We start from the raw sequence: 22,134 nt of genomic DNA, 5'->3' as shown, positions 1-22,134 counted from the left end.
CGCTGGAATGGGACGCAGCGCACTGGTGGCGGTATGCGCGCTTCTCATGACCCGGTAGGAATTTGACTGCGCAGCTGGCGGCTTGCCAAGACACATTGTACAGGGTTCTAGGTGGTGAACTGAGTTCATTATACAACCAGGATGTCACCAGAGCACGTTCACGGTCGGGAGCGCGTTCCAAGCCCAACTGTAGGAATTTGCACACTTCCGTGGTGCAAATTATTAGGGAGATTTCGTAGACCGCGTTTCCGCCTCCGCTAAGCCTTCCGCAACGAAGAAGCCGCTACCGCGCCTGAGCGCCAATGGCCTTGATTGTAGAGTTCAAGTATCGTGGCGGGTTGCGGAGGGCGTTGCGGGACGTCCAAAACGATTTACGAAAACTCCCTATCGACGCGCCAGAAAGCACTACAGATATCGTCGCCACGTCATGCGCAGGATACGGCAATGAGCCTATTTTTTCATGTTTTACATTGTATATTTTCTCTAGATTTTTATTCTTTGATATGTTTGCTGCTGTAGTCACAAAGAAAAGTAAATTGTTCAGTTGATTATTCTTGAGCTTTCATTTGACCGGTTCCAACCCCGCTTCAGGAAGCAATACTTCAGGTTTAAGCGTGCTCAGGGCTGCCAGATACAGCTCAGAAGTTATTGTCAGCAAATTTCTTAGGTTCACCCAGCCATTGTATCTGCCTCTATTTTAGGTAAAACTAGCGCCTTTTTATTAACCGAGTCACTGAATATAATATTGAGTCAGACAGTTATAAATCGTGGGAAAAAAAACAATAAAATACGAGAGATAAGTAGACAATCGAGGCTCAGAAACAAGGTATTAACATAGAACTGTGAGTCATCGTTTCGTCTCTAGCGCTGTTTTTATTATATAAATGTATGTGGTTATTAGCGACGAATTGTTTTTGGTGGCGCCCTCCTGTTGTTCCCTCTCGTGACGTCATTACCTTGCGAACAACAAGTTTGATGGTGTTCGTAATTAGCATGGTGGCAGCTTGAAATAATTGCGCTGTAAAAGCAACACTGTCAGCACTATCAAAATTCAAATTCGTACATTACTCTTATTTCAGTCGATGAAAAATCCTTTGCTGACGTCATAGTCAGCATTCGGTCAATAGTGGAAGGCCGACCACAGCGACGCTTTCGATTGCGCACGTCGCCAGTAGTCTAGCCCAAGTTTCTAACCCAGTTTCTTGAGCCACACATTCAGAGTGTCTCTAAAGCCGGGGTCACACTTCTTTTACATCATGCAAAACACTGTCGCCATCTAGATTCGAAAGCGAGTCACCGGGAGATCCGTGCTTCAGATGCCGCATAGAAATGAGTTCAAGGAGAGATGAGGTACGCGGCATTAAAACCACCGATATAGCCCGGCAGTGAAACCCCGGCTTCAGTCCAACCAAGTGCACAACAAAACTCAGTTTGAGTTTATGAAAGTGCTAAAGCAACTTCATCCCGACTATTAGCCCCGAGATGTTTCGGTGGCGCCCTCTCATGGTTTCCCTCCGTGACGTCACGACTGGGATTTGCCTCGCCGTGACGTCACCAGTTGTTATTCTGGCTACTTACCATCAGGTGCGACGACGAGTTCGATGGTGTGTTTAAAAAGCACAGTAGAAGCTAGGAGCTATCGCAATCCGAAACTAACACCGTCAAAGTTGAAAATCTGGCAGTGCTGATATACCCATGGTTTGGCCAATCATGGAAAGCTGACCACAGCGACGCTTTTGGCCGCGCACATCGCTAATAGCGAGTATTCACTGGCTGGCGGCCATATCTGTGTGCGCGAATTCTGAGCGCGTGCTGGTGGCGAGCTTCCAGAGTTCTTTTGGCAACGTGCATCCTGCACCATCGAGAGTGCCGGCATTAGCAGCCTAGTGATGTGACCTCGTTCTGAGCATGCGCTTTAAACAGCACCCACAAATATGACGTGCAGTGAATACTTCCTATAGACGCCACTCTATCTCGTGTCATGCCCATACCACATGCCGTATATAGCGATTATGGCTATTATTGGAAGATATGTTTTCAGCTAAAGAAAACAACAGCAACAGGCGAATATGGGTACCGAAATAAACGAATACTTTAAACTTATAATACTAGCAGCTGCATTCCCCCAATATCATAACAAAGAGCTCCCATAGACTGCGGCCAATCGCCTCCTTCTATAAAACAATATGCTACAAATTAGGGCTAGGCAATTGATCAATTAACTTAGTGATTAATGTATTAATGGTATAATCGTGATTAATTTTTTTAACCGGTTAATCGGTAAATTTTTGACGAACCCAAAAAATATAATATCAATGTTTTCACCACGCAGACGTGCGCGAGTACACCTGTATGGAAGGAAAACTTTAGGTTTTCCTTCCATACTGTATCTTGAGACATTTGCAGAAGGTTGCAACTTGTCCCGCTTATGTCAACTCCTTTCGGCTGTCCGTTTACCGCAGCAGAGACTATTGTGAACAATCAAGGGAGGTCACCTTTGCCGGGGAATGTCAACGTAACGCTTTGACTCATGCAGCCCAAGCAATAATTTGTGCGCGTGAGTGTCTTTGAACTGCTCTCAACTACACACACAGTTCATTTGAAATTTAAATTGTATATTGCGCCGTTTGTCACATACTTACCAAAAGCAGGATAAAATATTTTTTATATTATGCATGAAAATGAACAAGGCCGATTGATAGATTAATTAATAAAAATGTGGCGATTAATCGGGTTAAAAGTTTTAATCGACGCTTAGCCCTACTAGGAATTCATATACTGCCGCGCGCGCAGCGCCTAACGGTTATAGTGCCTGCCTCCCGCGCGAAAAGACAGGGCTCTATTCATTGGAGGGACGCATCTTTTGTTTATTCCTGCAATTTAGTGTTCTGGTAAATTCGAGAATCCTGTTTCTTGTTCGAGGTCCAAATGTTCTACGCGTCGAACCTTTAACGCCGATTATTCCAGAAGCACACGCATGCACATAAGGGGCTGCACGTGGCTAGCCGCAGTCAGTCTCGCCCCGGCGTTCGACCGTGCTGTTACGCCGACTTCGACGCCCGTAACGCTCTGTTGTTATCTTCTATTCCCTTTTTGTTTTGGGCACAAGTTCGCCACATTAAACGTTTATTTCTTCCTGTTTATTTATTGTTCTTTTGGTCACCACCCGTGACAATTTACTTAAATCAATAGATGTCAATAAACGTTAAGTAATTTTATAGGTCCTCAGATGACTGCTCTTTTCACAATTTGCGATGCGCTCTGCATAGCAGAGGCTATAAGCTGTGGAGGATGAATTGAATAAAAAAAAAAAGCGTTCAGCCTTTCCACTCTCGTGAACCAGAAAGACCAGCGGAGCTGTACTCGATACACTGTGTGCTTCTTCTTCGTCCTCGTCTGTTTTTCGCGCTGTTTCCTACGATGAATTCCCACCAACGCGCCCAACTATCCATTCTTCTATTATAGCTGGAAAGGTTGCCACCATCTACGAGCGACGGCGAAAACCATACTGGTTGTGTGCTTGCCGCCGTCGCTTATAGATGGCGACAGCTGTCCAGGTAGTCTTGTGTCGACATACACGGACACGATCCTGGGGAACCTAGCCCTTAACAGCTCCGCCGTAAAAACCTTATTGATAAAAACACGAAACGAAAAAAAAAGAGCTTTGATGCATTAAAGTTCACGTAACGGCGGTTATTATGGTAGATATAATAATTGCTTGACTCTTCTACCACTCGTACAATTTCAAACATGTGCAGTGGTACTAAATTACTTATATATACGCAAAAAATCAAGTATCATATTCACTCCACGAACCCAACGAAAATGTATTATATATGTGTGCCAAAGACGTACCTGAAATTCGTCCAATCAAGGTACCGGTACTATTCTTGAAATGCTTCCCAAAGAAACCGACCACTCCCGCGCCCAGGCTGTGGCCAATAGCATGGACGTCTGAGGCCTTCAGGGCGTCCGGGTACGACTTCATCAGGCCCTGTACGAGTACAGAAATTTGTCTTCCCACGAGGGCTGTGTCACCGGAGCTCTGTATGTAGTTCAGTTGGGAAGCACCTCCTCTCCAGTCCACCAAGATCACGTTGAGGTCTTCCTGCATTTTTTATTGTATGTAGTTTGGTTTAGTTTATGCTCGACGAATTCTATTTCTTACGCATCTAGACCGACAGGCGAAAAAAAAAAAAAAACAGAACATAAAGAAAAGGTTGGATTATGGCTTAGATATACGACTTTGAAGGGCGCATAAAAGGTTCAGCTTGGTTCGGCTGGAAGACGACTGAGTCTTACGAGCACCTGAGTAAACATGAGCAGTCGAAAAAAAAAATGCAATCTGAAACGACCAAGCTACGGCAGAAAGAGAACGTGAGCATTGCCTTGGCGCAAGGTGTGTGAACTATAGCTACGAAAGATGGCATGCGGACGAGGTGCCATGGTTAGTGCTGTGTGACTCAGCCCATATTCCGTAGTTAGAAGCCCTTGGATGTGAACCAGTCTTGACTCGGGTTTATTTATTGCTACCACCCCTTGGTCGTCGTCGCTTTTGCTAGCTGGGCGCGTGGTATCTATTCCAGAGAAATGATTTTTTCCCCTGCCCGAGGTAACATTCAAGGGCTCCCGCTGTCAGAGATCCCAATCACCGGCAAAATGCATATTAGGGCTCCGTGTTTTCGGAGTTTATTTTTCGTGAAATTCGGAGGGCGTTTTTTGGAGTTTATTTTTTAGCGAAAATTCGGTGTTTATCGGAGTTTATTTTTTGTAAATCCCCATTTCTCCGAAATTCGGAGATTACTTTCGCAGTGTTTCCTATTAAAAAATAATAAATAATACCCGGATGCAAAGGTATGCCAGATAAAAAATAAAATGCGCTCGTATCAATTAAGATTTCTTCAGTTGAATTTGGCGTTGGTGTCATTGGCAATACTAATTTGTCCCACGACAAAGGTTGCACACAAGTGTGGCTTCGATAAACGTCGATACCTTAAAATCAATAAACTGCCGGAGGTAGCCGCAAGGAAGCTCGTAGTCATCCGACCAATCTATCCCGCGGCCGCGCGAGGTGGAGTGGTTAAGGATGCAATAGAGAAGTTTCAACTGCCCCTCTTCCCCATTTTATATATGCTCTATGGTCCATAGCTTTCACTGTTACCCCAAGAAACCTACCCTCTCCTATCTGTAGATCCCAAATCCCATGGCCCAAACTGGAAACCAAAAGAGTGGCTTTTGTCGTGACACCAATGGTACGGTGACCTGTTTCCTTTTATTTATTCACTTTCCCACAGCGCCAGGGTGGCATTACAGTAGGGGGGAAATGTACATCAATGTGATACATTTAAGCAATACAAAGGAGCATAACAGAACGCGCACATGCATACCCAGTATACGGGAAACAAAAAAGAAAATACTTCTCACAATGCAGCAAAGAAAGCGTCATTGTCCAAAATGTCAACAACCTCCGAAGGCAATTGATTACATTCGCTAATAGATTTGGGGAAAAACGGAGATTTAAACTGGTTTGTGTTACATTTACATTCACGTACCTTTCGACGGGAGTATAATGTGGGGGAAAAATGTAGTTTTCGCGCTGTATACCAATTCTGCAGTGATAAATGTTATGAAATAAATTTAGCCGTACATTTCCTTCTTTTTTCAAGAGATTCCCAGCCTAAGAATTCCTTCAGACTTGTCATGCTGAGTCGCCTGTTATAATTCCCGGGAGCATATCTAGCCGCTAAGTTTTGACCTCTTGCAAGTTTATTTCTATCAACAGCAGTTGGTGGATCCCAGACTGTACACGCGTGCTCGAGAACAGACCTGATGTAACCCTGAACCAATCTTGACGAGACAAGCCGTAAGATCCCCTTTTGACAACGGTCCGAGGCTTGAAAGATAATTATGCTGTTATTTTCCCAGTACCATTCTTCCTGCGATGCTCAAATTGTAAAAAAAAAAAAAAAGGAAAAAAAAATTGTGGGGCACATAACAATTCGGAGTTTATCGGATAAATCCGAATAGCCACAAATTTTACCGGCGGGTGTTTTTCGGAATTTTACGAATTTGTCCGAAAACACAGAGCCCCAGGTATAATCCAGAAATAATTTTGGTCTCAATCAATGCAGTTCGTCGCAAGGAACAAGTTCACACCATCATCCAGCGCGTGAGTGAATTTTCCTTAGAAATATCACCTCTCGAAGTTCCCAAGCGAAGGCCGCCACGTACGCAACATTTTACCCGGCGCTCCTGCGGTAGGCTTATCCGCGTGGGCCTTCGCCCCACGCCGCCTCCGGCTCACGATCCAAGAATGGCAACGGCCATGGAGGCAAGCGATGTTATGGGCATCCCCCACCAAGAAGACCAACTCGAACGAGACGACTGGGTAAAACAACGCGGGCGAAGAGCCAAAAAGGTCAAGCCACAAAATACCAAGGCCACAATTTCAGGCTCTCAACCGATGCCGCAGAGGACCGTGACTATACTTCGTTTCAGCTTCGGTCCAGACGCAGCCGATGCTACAAGCGCGAGCATGTGGCCCAGAACAGTGCTGGCACTGCACGAGCGCGCGTACTTGGCAGGGATGCTGAAAACCCGGAGCTCGCGCTTGTAGCTTTGGCTGCGTCTGGACCGAAGCTGAAACGAAGTATAGACAACCAAGACTTCCTCCATTCCCTCGAGACGATTTTAAAGTTACTATTCGCCCGCGAGGAGCCTTGAATCTTTCCAACCTCGAGATTATCAACCTCTCTCACGCTAACGCGGAGAAAACTCAGCAACATACCCGCGACCGACCAAACTCGACAACATCCCAAGTCCGCATGGACAGAATACAAAATATCGCCATCGCAAGCACCCCGAGTGAAGACCTGGTCCGACACATCAGAGACATTCCCACCCTGCGTTTTGGTGACAACGAATATGAAGTTACCGCGTATATTACCGCGGCTCGCGGCGTGGTGCGTTGCATTCCGCCCGCCACAACTGGCAAAGAACTAATCGACAATCTATACTCGCCGGGCTATGAGATTCTTTCAGCCCGTAGGCTCGGAAAAAACATCGACAACACTTATTATTTTCACTGGAAAGCAATTACCGCAATACGTCAACTACGATCACGCAGCCGTCACGCCTGATACATATGCCACGAGATCGGTCATCGCGCCGATCTGTGCACCAACCCGGACACTGTTAAGTGCGTGACGTGCGGCGTTTCCAACCCTACGAAAGGCCACGAGTGTACGCCCCGAAGTGCTCTCTGTACGGGAGCCCACCCTACAGGCTCCAAGGAGTGCCCTAAGAAGCTGTCTCACCACCCACCAACACCTGACTTAAAATACTACCAAAGACAAAAGGGCACTCACGTCAACTCCCGGCCACGCTCCCGCTCCAGAGGGTCACAAAGGACAGGACTGAGGCAACGGTGTTTTTCCAGACCGAGGTCCGATTCCAGGTCACGATCAATCAGCCCACAATGCGACAAGGCACCAGCGGCACTCCGTCAGCCACTAGGCAAGAACACGGTGAGCTGGGCAGCGCGGCTATTCCCACAAAACAACCAAAAGAAGCAGACCACTCCCTCTTCGTCTATTCTCTGCGCGCCGGATGTTAGTGAGAAGCTAACCGAAATTTTAAACCGGTTAAAGGAACTAAGGGCTGAGAATCAACAACTTAAAGAGGAGAGTCGGCAACTTAGAAAGGAGAATAGGCAACACCGAACACTCCTCACACCCTCAAGATCCTCGCGACCCCCAAACCCCTCCCAGATCATACCCGCAACCAAACCACAACCGGGGAAAAAACGGCTGAAGATACCAACCACGCAAACCGTAAAAAAGCAAAACTAGTACCCAACCTAGAATCTCCCTCACTTCCTTTTCATATACTCGGTCATGATGAATAATGAGGCCCAACGAAATTGCCATAAACTAACCTTTTGGCAATGGAATTGTCGCATGTACGAAGAAAAACATGGCTTTCTTCATCTATATATATGCGATGCTGGATTGGTCCCATCCCGATCCGGCTATAACGGTCATACACCCTCCGCCGATAATAGAGTCGCAACACACACTGCCAGATCACTCACCATTGTTCAGCACCAAATTGATGGCAGTAGCATCGATCATAACCTTATCGATATCCTGCCTGTAAAAAGGGGCAAGATGAGTATTTTTGTGCTTAATATCTACAGTCCACCAAGTCGACGAAAGGAGAATCTTGCCTACCTGCTCGTCGCTACTTTCAAACTAACCAAGCAGAACGGGTTCGTCGTCCTGGGCGACTTTAACGCGGCGCACCCAGCTTGGGGGTACGGCAAGGCGACCTTGTAAGGCAATAAATTGTGGGAGCTCATTAATCATCAGGGCCTCACAGTTCACCCAGACCCTGCCTGCCCTACCAGGATTGGCAACAGTGTGTCAGGTGACACGTGCCCCGACTTGACAATGACCAAGAGGCTCGCAGACGCTGAATGGCGCAACACCGAGGAAACGCTCGGAAGTGACCACTGCATTCTCATCACTACAGTCCCCCTCATTAGCAAGAAGACACGACTCGTTAATTGGGACGAGTTTCGTAAACAGAGAGAAACCACTTCCACTTCGGAAATCACTTCCTTCAACGAATGCGTGAGCACTCTACAACACGACGTCTCCGCTTAAGCCAAAGATATCATGTTAACCGACGAACCGCAAGTCGTCGACCCCCACCTACTCCATCTGTAGAAGCTCGACGAAGCTTGATCAAGTGATGGCGTCGGCAGAAACACAACAGGACCCTCAAGATTCGCATAGCAAGGCTTACGGAGGAGGCCGCTTATTACGCTGTGAACCTCATGCAACAGAACTGGCAACAGTTCTGCAACAGCCTTCAGGGCACCCTGGGCACCGCCAAAACCTGGACCCTACTGCTCCGCCTGCCTGAGCCCCCCAAGAGCAAGTCAGCCACCCGGCATATCGTGACAAAACTCCTACATCAATATCCAGGGACAAACAAGGACATCCTCGACGCTCTGCGGGAAAAGTACCTAGGGCAAAAACATCCGCCCTCTCAGCCCGTGGAATACTGTGGTGCCCCCCAACGGAGACCTTGATTATCCCAACACTTCGGCCGAAGTGAATCAAGCCATCCAGGCTCTTACTCGGAATACCACCCTCGGTGTGGGCAAGATTACAAATCGTATCATTCGAAACCTAGACGACCCTTCCATTCAAGCCCTCACCAATTTCTTTACTCAGCATTGGGAGGAAGGCACATTACCGGCAGCGTGAAAACGTACCGATATCATCCTGATCCCCAAGACCGGCAAACCACCCAAATTGGAGAACCTGAGGCCCATCTCTCTGACTTCATGTATCGGAAAGCTATTCGAGTACGTGATACTCAACCGGGTCCAGCCATACATCGAGAACAACCTCTGACCACCGACCATATTCGGCTTTCGTCCGCACCTCAGTACGTAAAACATCCTCCTCCATCTACACAAATATATGAATAAACAAGTTTCCGCTCACAGCACTAGAGCCACCCTGGCGCTGGATCTGAAGGGGGCATTTGACAATGTGAGTCACTACATCATACTCACCAATCTCAGTGATCTAAACTGTGGTCAACGCACCTCTGCGCACCTCTGCTTACATTCAAGCATTTTTACAAAACCGCACCGCCACGATCGGCATTGGCGACCTTCAGACCGAACCTTTCCCCACTCCCAACAGGGGAACGCCACAAGGACGGTTCATTCGCCTATGTTGTTTAACGGGGCCATAATGAAGCTCCCTGCTTAACTCCTGGAAATAGAGGGTGTCTATCACGCTCTCTACGCCGACGACAATACAACCTGGGCCACCTCCGGCTCCGACAGGGAAATCCAAGATGCCTTACAGCGCGCGACCGACATGGTTCAACGGTATGCACGTGGTGGTGGTCTTCATTATGCGCCTGAAAAGTCGCAACTGCTCATTGTAAAGAAGAAATGCCGGAACATTCCCTATGATCCGCCACAGCTTACTCTCAGACTCGAGAATCGAGTCATTCCGCAAGTGCCATGCATTAGGATTCTGGGCCTCTTTCTCCAACAAGACGGCGGAGGACCACCACGCGCTTCAATGTTTCACGAATACCACGAATCAAATCCTTCGGATACTGCTACTACTACTACTACTACTGCTACTACTACTACTACTAATAATAATAATGCTTTAATTTCCAGTGCCCATAAACAACCGAGCGGTCTACTGTATGGTGCACAAATATGAAGGGTATGATGGGACGAATCGCGAACAGACGACATAGCATGAAAGAGGAAGACGCTACCAGTTTCATTTAGGCCCTCATCATTAGCCGTGTAACCTACCCTGTCCCTTATCTGACCCTCAAGCCTCGGGAACGAGAAAAACTCGAAGTAATAATTCGGCCGGTCTTATAAACAACCCCTCGGTCTTCCACCCGGCACCTCGGCGCCACGTCTGTTGTCTCTCGGCATTCACAATACCGTCGAAGAGCACATTGAAGCACACCTCGTAAGTCAACGCAAACATCTCAAGCTAACACCTGCAAACAGGTTGGTTCTAACTCGTCTGGTCTATCTAATTCAAACCTTGGGCCACAGTGAAACGATTCCCCTCACTGCTGCTTATCTCTCTAAAATTTCTGCTGCCCCAATACCCAAAAAACATGCACCCCAAGTTCCATGTTTTGAATTTGTTTTTTCTCTTGACTGCTGATGCAGTGTACTGAGGGGACTGGGCCTCGTCAGGCAGAGCTTATCTGACTTTTGTCCTTTCTCCTTGTGACACTGTGTCCAAAATAAAACAAACAAACAAACAAAGACATCAGGGAAAACGACAGGCTCGTGCCCGCGTTCTTCAGAAGAAACTTCAATATACTCGCCACGTCAGATACACTGACGCCGCCAGTTATCTGGGTCGACTGACCATGGCCGTCAGCGTAATCGACGAACACATGCGGGAAGTGACCACCGCGACCGTTCCTACCTCCCTCCCGCTTGAAGCAGAAGAAGCGGCGATAGCGCTCGCTATGACGTCCACCCCAGCTATAATATCTCTTTCAATAATTACTGGCTCGCAGGCGGCTTGCCGTAGTTTTGACAATGGCCGCCTCTCCAGATTTGCTCACCGAATTTTAACTAATCACCCCCCTGAACAACTCCCTACAGTATAATTCCCTCAGCGGGTACGAACGCGCACATGCATCAGCCCGAGCTTTAACCTTCCGGGCCCCGCCACAACAGGAAGACCCATCTTTGGTCCCCATCCCGATCCCCCTTACCTATCATGACATCCTTCAACATCTCCGATTGAATCGCCGCACAAAGCTCTAACGAGAGAGGACGCTGTAGGTTGGCGCACGTAACAAACACTTTCCCCTACCTCAGCCTCTTACATGCCATTTATCCTACAGTATACCGCACTAACAAATGTACCTTGTGCACCGAAAAGGTTTCATTATATCACATCATCGTGGGCATGCCTTAGAACGAGGCGGAGAACGTCTTCGACGAAACTTTTGACGCTCTTGTTTGGCCTTTGGCTTCTTGCTTGAAGAAGTTCTTTGGCCCGCTGACGTCGCTGCTGGCTGGCAAAGGTGCGTCGAAGCTCGGCCTGGAACTCTTTCCACGACGAAATCGACGCTTCGTTATTCTCGAATCAGGTGCATGCAGTGCCTTCCAGAGCGAAGTAGACGTTTTGCAGGCTTTGCTCAGGGCCCCATCCGCTGAACCGTGCGACGCGTTCGTACTGGCTCAACCAGTCGTTTACATCTTCATGAAGATGTCTACTGAAATTTGGCGGCGTCCTTTGTGGGGCCTGCACGTAGACAATGGACGTCGGTGGCGTTCCGTGTTGCTGCGACGTGGTGTTCATCGTCGGTTTCGGTAACTGTCCGGCAGCGGTCCAAGTTCCGGGGGTACGCCTAGGTTGCGGCGACTTGATCGGGTCTCGGTCTTTTCTTCGTTGGGTTCTCGGGGGCTTGGGTTCGGACTCGCACTGCGGGACCTCCGAGCGGAGCGCCGCACAGACTTGCGTTACGCCGCACCTCCACCAAAATGTCACGGATGAAGAGGTAATGAAACAAAGGATAACTGAGGAAACTAAACGTTTAATGGGGCGAACTTCTGCCGAAAACAAAGGAAAAAAGATAACAAAAAAGCGTCGCGGGCGTCGAAGGTGGCGAAACAGCAGGATCGAATACTGAGGTGAAACTGACTTTGAGTCATTACGCGAAGCCCCTTATGCACACGCGCGGGCTTCTGGAATGATGGGCCGTATAGAAGGTTCGACGCGTAGAGCCTTCGGACCTCGAACAAGCAACAGGATTCTCGAATTTACCAGAACACTAAATTGCAAAAATAAACAAAAGATGCGTCGCTCCCAGGAATCGAGCCCTGGCTTTTCGCGTGGGAGCCAGGCGCAAGAACTGTTAGGCCACACGCGGGCTGCCTACTTGGCCAGATGCGCGCGCGGCAATATAACGGTCACATCTATCGAACAAACACTGTCGGCAGAACATGTCCGAAGCACGCATGAAGCTTCCAAGACGCCGCAGATAATTACGTCATCCTGCCTGCGGCGAACATCGTAATAACAGAAATTGTGTTGCGCGGATGTTCGGACAGCCGGAAGTCAGCTTGAATGGGCGTCTGGCGTCTCAGCTGTAGGCGAGAAATTCAGTTAACGCAGCTGTATCTCTGCCAGCCTGCGGGGTCCTTGACGCGTATCACGCGGTCGTCCTACACGTGGTCGTACACGCCGGTACGATGCTCATCCAGATCGAAACGAAACGGGGAGGGCTTTCGAGTACGAGGACGTACGAGAATGTTAGTTGAATGTTTCGAGATGGTAACGTATGTTGGCTTCGTCTCCTTCGTTGAGTTCCCGCTCGTTATAAAATAATGTAATATTAGCTCCCAGATGCTGCGCGCGACAATGAACACGCGGACGTTTCTTCGAGATATTGTGCGCAAACTTGACTATGTATTTATTTAAGAGAGAAGAGCGAGCTTTAGTATCCTTGGAACTTGTCCGAGTTGGTTCTGCATTTCTGATAATTAAAAAGGCCCGAAGATGGACGTGGAACGAGTATAGATGCACACAGACAGAGCTCGGGTTTGTCCTTTTTTCCCATTGATGTTTTTGAAGCGGGAATGCTGCAGCTGCGCGACATTGGGTGCAGCTGGGCAAGGTAGTGCAGTTCCAGTAATTGGGGCGGCTGACCTACGTGCTCGAGGTTAATATTTTCCTAGTTCTTTGGCGCGTATATTTTCATACTTTCATGGAAGAGCTATTGGAGTAAGCTTGTTGCGAGGGTGCATGTTGAAAATGAACGGAAATATAAATTAAATGTAAAAGCCCGAGCGCGCTTGCAACCAGTGTTGTACGGAACGGCGTTCCTGGAACGCGTTCTTTTTAGGAGGAAAGAAGGAACACCGCCGTTCCATTTTTCATCGGTGGAACTGGAACGGGAACTCATTACATTTTCACTAAAACGAGAAGAGGAAAGGAGTTCCTTTTTTTTTTTTTCGTCCAGCGGGGTAATATGTATTTTATTTCTAAGAGGGAAATTCGGAAAGTATAAAAACAATATATTTACAATGAGCAGGATCTCGTTAACGTTCTTACTTATCCTAGGGTTTATTTTGTGTGGTTGTCACAAAAACCCGCCTCGTCCCGCCGGGCCACGCGTATTGTAAAGGGCGCCCCGTCGGCTGCCTGCAGGGCCATGAGGTCGCCGCGGGTGGTGTGACACTCCCTGGTTGGCGCTAGTTAGCACCTCGCCGGTCCCGACTGGGACCCTCTTGTTTATGACCTCTTCGACTCTCATTCGGGGGACGCTTTGCCCGATGCTGGGGGCACGGTACCACTTCGTGGAATTCGGAAATGAGTTTGCCAGATGCCCCAGTTGAGCGTTTTTGGTATTGACTTTGGAGCTGGGGCAACGAGTGTCTTCGCCGCTGTGACAGTCCTTTTTTTTGTGTGTGTGTGAGCGTATTACGATTGTAGGGGAGCGGGTGTGTTTTGTTTACTTTGTTCGGAAAGAGCGCCGTTCGGTTGAAACTGGGAAACGGCGCGGTAGTCGACTTGGGAGGTTCGAGAGCGCAACCCGCTCTTCCTGTCGGCTCCGGGCGTAGCCTCGGGCACCGCGGTAAAGGGGGAGACCCGTCTGGACACTGAACGTCAGCTACTTCTGTGCTCCAACCCTGTGCGGCCTTCCTCTGCCGGACTTCCCCAGTGCGTCGACCGTCCGTGACGCGACAGCGTCTAAAGCCAACAACCCCCGCCTCTGGCGCACCGCGGCCACGTCCAGACAGAGCCCGTCGCAAGCGACCGACCTCAGGTGCGTCCACGCCTCTGCGAGCCTCGTCGTGCCGGACTGCGCCAAAGTGCGGTATCGCTCCCATTCCTCTTGTTGTGTACTCTCTGTCTTGCCAATAGCTATTAAGTTTTTCTCGTATGCTTCCGCCTGATTGAGACTGTGTCTGCATTATCCTTTCACTTTTGTCACCATCTTACTATAGCCTTTATTAAATGTTTCTACTGCTCTGTTCGTCACGTGCCCTGTCTTTGTCCCCCCGTCCCTGGAGCCCACGTACTGTGGGATAGCGGGCGTCCGAACCCCCGTTGCGGTCTACGGCGAGTGCGCTTCCCCTCTCGCTCCGCACCGTACCGTGACAGTGGTCCTCACTTGGTAACAGTCGGGTGAAGGAGAGCTAGAGGACGCTGATTCTTTATTTAGCGCCCGAGACTGCGGTATAAAAAGCAAAACGTTTAATCGAAGGGGGGGGGGGGGGGAAAGAGGGATGTTTGGAACTCAGCTACTGTCTTTGCTTCCACAAATCCTCATGCAGTCAGAAATCTAACACCCTTGTCAGACGGGCACGTTAAATGACATTTAAAGCGGTCATGAAATGATTTTTGGGCTGGGATGAACGAATTTAAATTAGGTCTTACCTAATCGCATATCGTTTGGTGGGTCCAAAAAAAAAAAAAAAGAAGCTGAGAAAGTCAAAAGCCAGCCTTTCGGTAAAAAAACATTTGAAAATATAGCGGTCTATTTCGTGCCTCCTTTCCTCGAAAAACTCTCCGCCTTTTCACTATGATACATCCATGGTGCCAAACGCACGTCAGCGTGTCAAATTGACGTCTGCCGACCCCAGCTCGCGCACGAGAACTGCGTCACTCGGACGTGCGCGTTCGTCAACAAGCACTTCGTCGATGAATATTTGAATTCGCGTTCGTGGCCAATAAAATGCCCTGACAAAACTTAACATCACTTGCGAATGCCAACAAGTTCTACGGTGTGCTTACAAGCACTATGGAAGCTTGGAGACATCGCACCGGTGTCCTAGCGTGTCACGACCACGTGAATTCTCAGTTCGCTTTTGAGTTGAGGATTACAGGTAAGGAAGAAGAAGTTAAAAAATCGTTTCATGGCCCCTTTAAGCAAAATGACATTACTGCTCGGCCAATCCGCGTGTTTAATACGCCACGCTGCGCGTGCACCCGCCACGTACTGAACCAGCATCACGAGCTGATTCGCCGAGCTGTGAATGACATTCGAGCAAAATGACATTTACTTTCCCATCTGACAGGGGTATAGGGCTGACTACAGCCATCACTGACCTTTCACGAAGGGACCTACATTTACAACAAACGAACTGGTTACCTGACATCCAAAGCATCGTTGTATCCCGAAAATCCATCATTTAATATATACTAAAAAATTAATCGTTATTTCTTGTCCCTTTGTCCCTCACTACCAAACTGAAGAGCGAATCCAGCCTTCACGAAGAAGGACGTGTAGTTTTCAAAACGGACCTCCCAATCTCCCTACCATCTTCTTCGCTTGCTCGTCTTGCGGACAGCAACATCGAGAAGCAACTGCCGTTAAGTTAAAAGACGGGAGTTTCTTAAATTGAAACGTGTGAGGTTGTTGTAAAACGCTCGTGCAATGTGAGGTAACTACATTTGGCTCCTCTGAATCGCCCACAACAAAATATGATTGAAACCTGACATTTTTAAAGGAGAATATTTCAACAAATAAAACCCTGCTTCAGCTTGTCTTCTTCTCCTGGTGCCGTTCCATCACGACATTCAAATACGTATGTTGCCATTTGATGGGATAGCAAAAAAAAAAAAAAGAAAACTTTGCTTGATCTAACTAAATATGGTAATCAGCAAAATACGAATGTAACGTATATGTAACGATAGGTTTCATTTTCTTAACTTTAACGGGTACAAGTTCCTTTTTCACGTATGGCATTTGTAAGGGAAACGCGTTCCAAAAGTCTGAAGGAACGAGGCTCGAACTTTTGTTCTTTTTCCAGGAACGTGCACACCACTGCCTGCAACGTGCTATCCTGCACACGAGTGGCTATAAAACGCGAGCGGCTGCCGTTCCATGCCGGATGCTCTCTGAGAAGAACGAGACATTGTGATTTATCTCTCAGATTGATTGCTCTTCCCGTCTACGATCACATCGCCACCTGGACGTTTGCGATGCTCCATTTCACTTTAAAGAGATGCTGAACCGAAATTTTGGATTTCGCAAAATAAGGTGGCAGGAGTGTTCAACGGGCGCCAAAAACCCCAACACACCACTCATGAGGCGATATCTCGAACGGATGGCCGTATTTTTGTAAAATAAGGATGCGATTGAGTGAGAATCGCGACGTCGCGTTTCCTGAAGGACAGTTGAGGAGGCGGCGAAACGGCCTTGCTTCTTTCCCACTGGAAGTCCTCGCGGAGTCAAAGTGAGAAGAGGAGGAAACGAGAACCGCGACGGCCTTTTTGGCCTTGTTCAAGCGCGCTGTTCTTTCCCAAATATACGACCATCCGATGAAGATATCGCTTTACGGGTGCTGCTTTCGGGTTTGTACCTTCCCGCCTAGGGCTTCTGCATTGTTTTCTAAAACCAAAATTTCGGTCGAGCATCCCTTTAAGTACGGCAGCAGCCGATGCTGTAGTATCCGATGGAGCAAGCCAGGCAATGCCCAACGTGCATCGTTTGTAAGTATGATCTGTGGGCGTCGCAATCTTGCTCTTGGTGTGTGCAGTGTGCAGATCAACGCTACTATAGACCGAAGTAAGTTGTCAAGCCTTCTAGAAAGCCTGGCACCTCTTCGTGGCGCTTTACACGCTTTCGGTGGCGCTTGATATGATATCAGCCCGCCCTATGGGCAAAAGTGCCGGAACCTGTGGAACGTTGGGTGCATATTGCCTGTGCTGGAAGGTGAGTCAATATTGCGTCTTTTTTTATGGTAAGTATTAAGCTTGCCGAAAAGCTTACGCGAAAAGAGCGTCATTCGAAAGCGGTCCGCTTATAATACTTGGTTCAAGAAGTCCTGGCGCAGCCGGCTATACGAGGTAATGGTACCAATCAAGCAGCGTAAAGAACGCAAATCATTATAGGTCGTTTCTGTTTATGCGGTTCAGCGATGATCGAACATGTACAGAAACATAACAAACACCATGACGGTGCGCTTTTGACGCTCTCTGATTGGTCCCGTCAGCTCGTGTCGTCGTCTGATAAGAACGCTATCCGCCCGTACCGGAATTCGCGTACAGGCAACAGAGAACAACCGTTTTGAAACGCCGCTCTTTCGTGATACACTCCAAAAAATGCCCGTGAGTCTGCTTTCCCGCACAACACTCGGAGAGCCAATCACCGCAACTTACCAAGGCAGCTCAGCGAATGACGACGGCGAAACATATGTTTAGACCAAAAAACGCAGTCTGAGTTGTGACATTAAGCAATGCAAGCGTGACGTTTTACATTGCTTAATGTCACAACTCAGACTGCGTTTTTTGGTCTAAACATATGTTTCGGCACTGTCATTCGCTGAGCTGCCTCCGTAAGTTGCGGTGATTGGTTCTCCGAGTGTTGTACGTGAAAGTAGACGCACAAACATTTTTTAGAGTGTAAGCTTGCCGTGATAAATCTAAGCACGTTGGTGCAGATCGTCACAGTCTAGGAATTGCTAAGGCGCGCCCACAGTTGCTAGACTGGTGCGCGACAAAGCGTTTTTAAATCCGCAGTGATAAGACCATCCTTCGAAGCCGGGGCCTCGAAAAAGAAGGTGAGAGAAAATTAAGCCTGACCGCGCCCGAGGCTACGATCTGATTCAGCCAATGGGCGCGTTAAGTCCGCGCTCCTTTACTCCTACTCAGAGGCTCCGAGTTTTATATTCCGAGAGCAGCAACTAAACGACGTATGGCGTACTTAAGCGTGACACGCCGATGCTGCGTTCGAAATCTAGTCGCATGGATCCGAGTTCCCCTGGCGGATTATGTCATGTGACAACAAAAATAGAAGAACGCTGGACGCGGGTAGGTTTTCGCACGCTAAGGTACAGGCCCTTTACCCTATAGAGTGAGATCGAGTGCCATTTTGGAACGCGCCCCGAAACTATCGACGAGCCCCACGAGCTCCTTCCGGCCGCACGGTTATGACGAACCCGGCTTCTTCTGGATACGGGTGGCAGAAGCCGAAATTATTTCGAAGATAAATTAATTATGCCCATGTGGAGCATCAGAGTTTAAAGCAAAAGAGACGGGGACGTTATGATGTTTCTACGGACGTTTTAAAAGCTCACTTCATGCACATATGTGGAAAGTTACCTTGGCCGATCTATTTATTGACCATGCCTTCTCTTGCGATTTAAATGAAAGACAACATTCTTGAACCCGCTCGTCGACGCAAAAACCCTCAAATTTGTCAGAGATTCCGTGGTTCCCCCTCGCGATGCCAGACGGAAGCTACGCCCATACCGGCACACCGTCGTTCGATTGCAAGTCAATTCGTTTTTGAGCGGCATGAATGAGCAAACCTTTTCCGCAACACTCAGCTGATATGTTTCGGCTTTCCAATCAAAGTATATTGATTCGCTGGGCTAAGCAGCAGCGTTCCGACTGTCTTCCCATCTTAACTTTTCTGTCGATGAGCTGTCGGCACGCTACCGCACGATAGATGAATTTGTTTTCAGGCGAGATGCATGACCAAACCTTTCCTACAACGCTAACTGATATTTCGGCTTTGCAATCTAAGTATCTTAATTCGCTGCGGCTGGGCTACGCATTCTAAGCAGGGCAGCGGACAAGTTTTCTGTCGCCCAGCTATCGGCACGCTCGTTAGATAGATCAATTCGTTTTTAGGCAAGACGCACGAACCAACGTTTTCCTCAACGCTCGCTTAGGTTTCGGTTTTCAAATCGAAGTATATTTATTCGCTGGGCTGAGCATTATAAGAGGGGCAGAGCGATCCGCATGTCTCCTCATCTCGACAACTTTTTTGTCACTGTGCTATCGGCACGCTACCGTTTGATAGATGAATTTCTTTTTCAGGCGAGATGCATGCATGAACAAACCTTTTTCGGAACGCTAATTTCTGTCTTGACTTTCAAATCAAATCGTTTTTACCTGCTGGACTAAGCACTAATCAACTGAAAAAGGGCAGCGGTCCGGCTACACCTTTCGTCTCAACGGTCTCAACAGCAGCGCAGCAATCGTGTTTGTTTACTTGACGTCACGGAGCGCGAAGAAGTCACTCGCGCTCCGAGAAATTCTCGGTGCACGAAGAGCGCGCTCGAGTGTCAGTCTCCGGTGGCACTCCTGTCCGTTTAGTGAAAGGAGCGCCAAACTCTCACGCTCCGGAGCACGGACTTAACGCGCCCAATCAAGCAGCGAGAAAAGTGCATCGTGCATCGTCGCTTTTGTGTGGTTGCCTCCAGCGACTAAAGCAATCACGCACGGTGAATGTATCGCGATCCTGCGCTTTTTCTGTACGTGATTGGTTTAGACGGTGATTGGCTCAGTTAGACGTGTGCCTGATTGGCTCCATGAGAGAGTTTTTCTGATGGATTCAATCACGCACAGATTTATGTGCGTGATTGGCTCCTTTGGATCGCAGCCTCGGCGGGGGTAGAACTACAAGTAAAACACAGTATAGAAGTACTAAAAAAAAGTGCTTAAACCTTTTCAAGGAGCGCATCCTTGGTTTCTGGAAGGTACGCTGTGTTGGAATTCCTGAGCCATCCGTGCACCACTATCACGAGGGGTCTCCGAATGTCGAACTGAGTCAGCGTCGTGTTGGCGCATCCCGATTTGTAGTCCAAAGTCACCGGCGACTGACGGTTGCTTCGGGAATACAAAAGAAATGCCGTCTTCACTTTGTCGGGGTCATCCGGAAGACAAGTCGGGAGAGTTAGTCCGTCGTCAGATGTGAAGCAGCCGACGTAAGCGTAGCAGACGTAATCGCCGCTGCTGTCCACTATCTGAAACGAGAGTTGGGTCGCATCTTTGCTTAACCATTTGTTTCTTGCACCTTCTCGGAAATGCACGCGGTGGCTTTTCCCCGTGGTGTATACTAAAACACACGAACTATTGTTTGCATCCCAGCAAAAGGCGAGGCTCAGGATACGACTAGGTTTAAAAACTGCGATGTGCGCAGGGACGATGGGCAAGTGAAACGTCATTCGCATTGTCCCTGCGAGTATCGAACCTTTTGCCAGAACCGTCCATGGTAGGTATAAGGTTTAAAAGCGCCTTGTCCCTGTCGGTTGTGTTATTTTCTATTGTCCCTGTCTGTTTGCGCTTTTAAACCTTATACCTACCATGGACCAACAAGCCCAAACCAAAGTTTTAACGTATTCTAAGCTTCGCCATTCCCTTTCTCTGGCAAATGGGGAAGGGCGATCTTGGTATTGTTTGCCATGATTCGTTGCCTCGTATTCAGAAGAAAAGTGAGCTCAGTCTTTTTTTAGAGTGCAGCGTGCAGTATATATATTATTATATTATTAAATAATTAGAGCGTCACCGCTCGTCCTTCTTACTGGTTTGGCATGTGCGGGTATTTTCACCTCAATTCAGGCACTGTTTTGGGGTAGAAGTTTTAATTTTGAGCAAACAGATTTATGTTTGTGAGTGTTCTTGTCATGGCATTAAAGTTATTGTGTTATTGCATTAAAGGTAGGGAAAGGGAAAAAGTAAAATGGATTAGTGGGCTTGTTGGTACATGTTTCACTTGTAACGCGCCTAAAAAAACGAGGACACGAGGAAGACGAGATAGGACAAAACGCTAACTTAGAACTGAACGTTTATTGCAACACACTTACTATTTGTACACAAATTCAGGCTCCCGACACACAAAGGCAAACTCTTTCTCAGTTATTTGAGTGCACTGACGGTGCACTTACTCAGCTGTCCTCGCCCTTTGCTCGAATGCAGTAGGCCTCAAACAATTCTCTTTCAGATTTCCTTTTAGTTTTCCAACTATTTTTTTTTTTTTGGTTTCGTCAAGATCAGGCGCACACAGACACCTATCACAGTGAATTGCTAGATTACCCGATGGTGGACTTTTAACAGTTAGGGCATGCTCGCGGGCCCTGCCGTTTATTCACCTCTCTGTTTGCCCTTTAATCGCTTTTCCGCGAGTCATAGGTATTTCGTAGACAACTGACGTTGCGCATTTTATGTACTGCGCGGCGTGTTTCTTGGAGCAAGCCTCAGCTTTTTTTTTGTTGTTGTTAACTCTTGAGCACAGACTGGACAATTTTGACGGCGCAGAGAACATCACGGGCACCTCAAATTGTGCGGCGACTCTTTTTAGACTGTGGGACAGCCCGTGGATGGAGGGGACTACCACCGGTCTTGTCTTTTTTCTCTGGTCGGCCGCTTCCCCTCCATGTCTTTTTTCAACCTTGGAAACCAAGGTTTCTCCAACTTCTTAAAAAAAAAACGCTCTGGATAGCCCGCCGTTCTAAAGTGTCCCACCTGATCAAGAAAGCTTTCGCTCATATTATGCCTACACGACTTGTCTAGGGAGGCTCTACACAACGACGACCGAGTTTCTTGTTTCACTAATTTGAACTGGGCAGACGAAAAAGGCAAAATGCCTTTCCTCAAGCGTGACTGGTACTTCCAGAATACGTGGTCCTTGTCGAAGTGCAACTTTAAATCCAAGAACTGCAGCCGTTTCGGCACCATAGTTTGGCTGGTGAAGGTGAGGCCCCATGTTTGTAACGACGACAGTATCAATAGAACAATACAGATTTTTTTTTTCCTCTAAATCGCGTGGCTTCACCTTCACCTACAAAATGATGGTGTCAAAACGGCT

At 48.0% G+C, this 22,134-nt stretch overlaps 1 protein-coding gene across 1 annotated transcript in view; it reads right to left on the bottom strand.

Moving 5' to 3' along the window:
• Positions 1–22,134, bottom strand: part of LOC115322218 (pancreatic lipase-related protein 2-like) — a 42,526-nt gene that overhangs the window by 17,371 nt on the left and 3,021 nt on the right. The window contains exons 3-4 of the mRNA XM_042292543.1: positions 19,994–20,293; positions 3,856–4,108 (exon numbers count right to left, since the gene is read on the bottom strand). Coding sequence (XP_042148477.1) covers positions 3,856–4,108; positions 19,994–20,293 — 553 coding nt within the window. The remainder of the gene's footprint in view (positions 1–3,855; positions 4,109–19,993; positions 20,294–22,134) is intronic.

Source organism: Ixodes scapularis, unplaced genomic scaffold, assembly GCF_016920785.2.
Source record: "Ixodes scapularis isolate PalLabHiFi unplaced genomic scaffold, ASM1692078v2 PGA_scaffold3__209_contigs__length_174095766, whole genome shotgun sequence".
In the NCBI taxonomy this organism is placed as follows: domain Eukaryota; kingdom Metazoa; phylum Arthropoda; class Arachnida; order Ixodida; family Ixodidae; genus Ixodes; species Ixodes scapularis.
The sequence above is the reverse complement of the archived record's forward strand: the minus strand, read 5'-3'. Positions and strand labels throughout refer to the sequence as shown.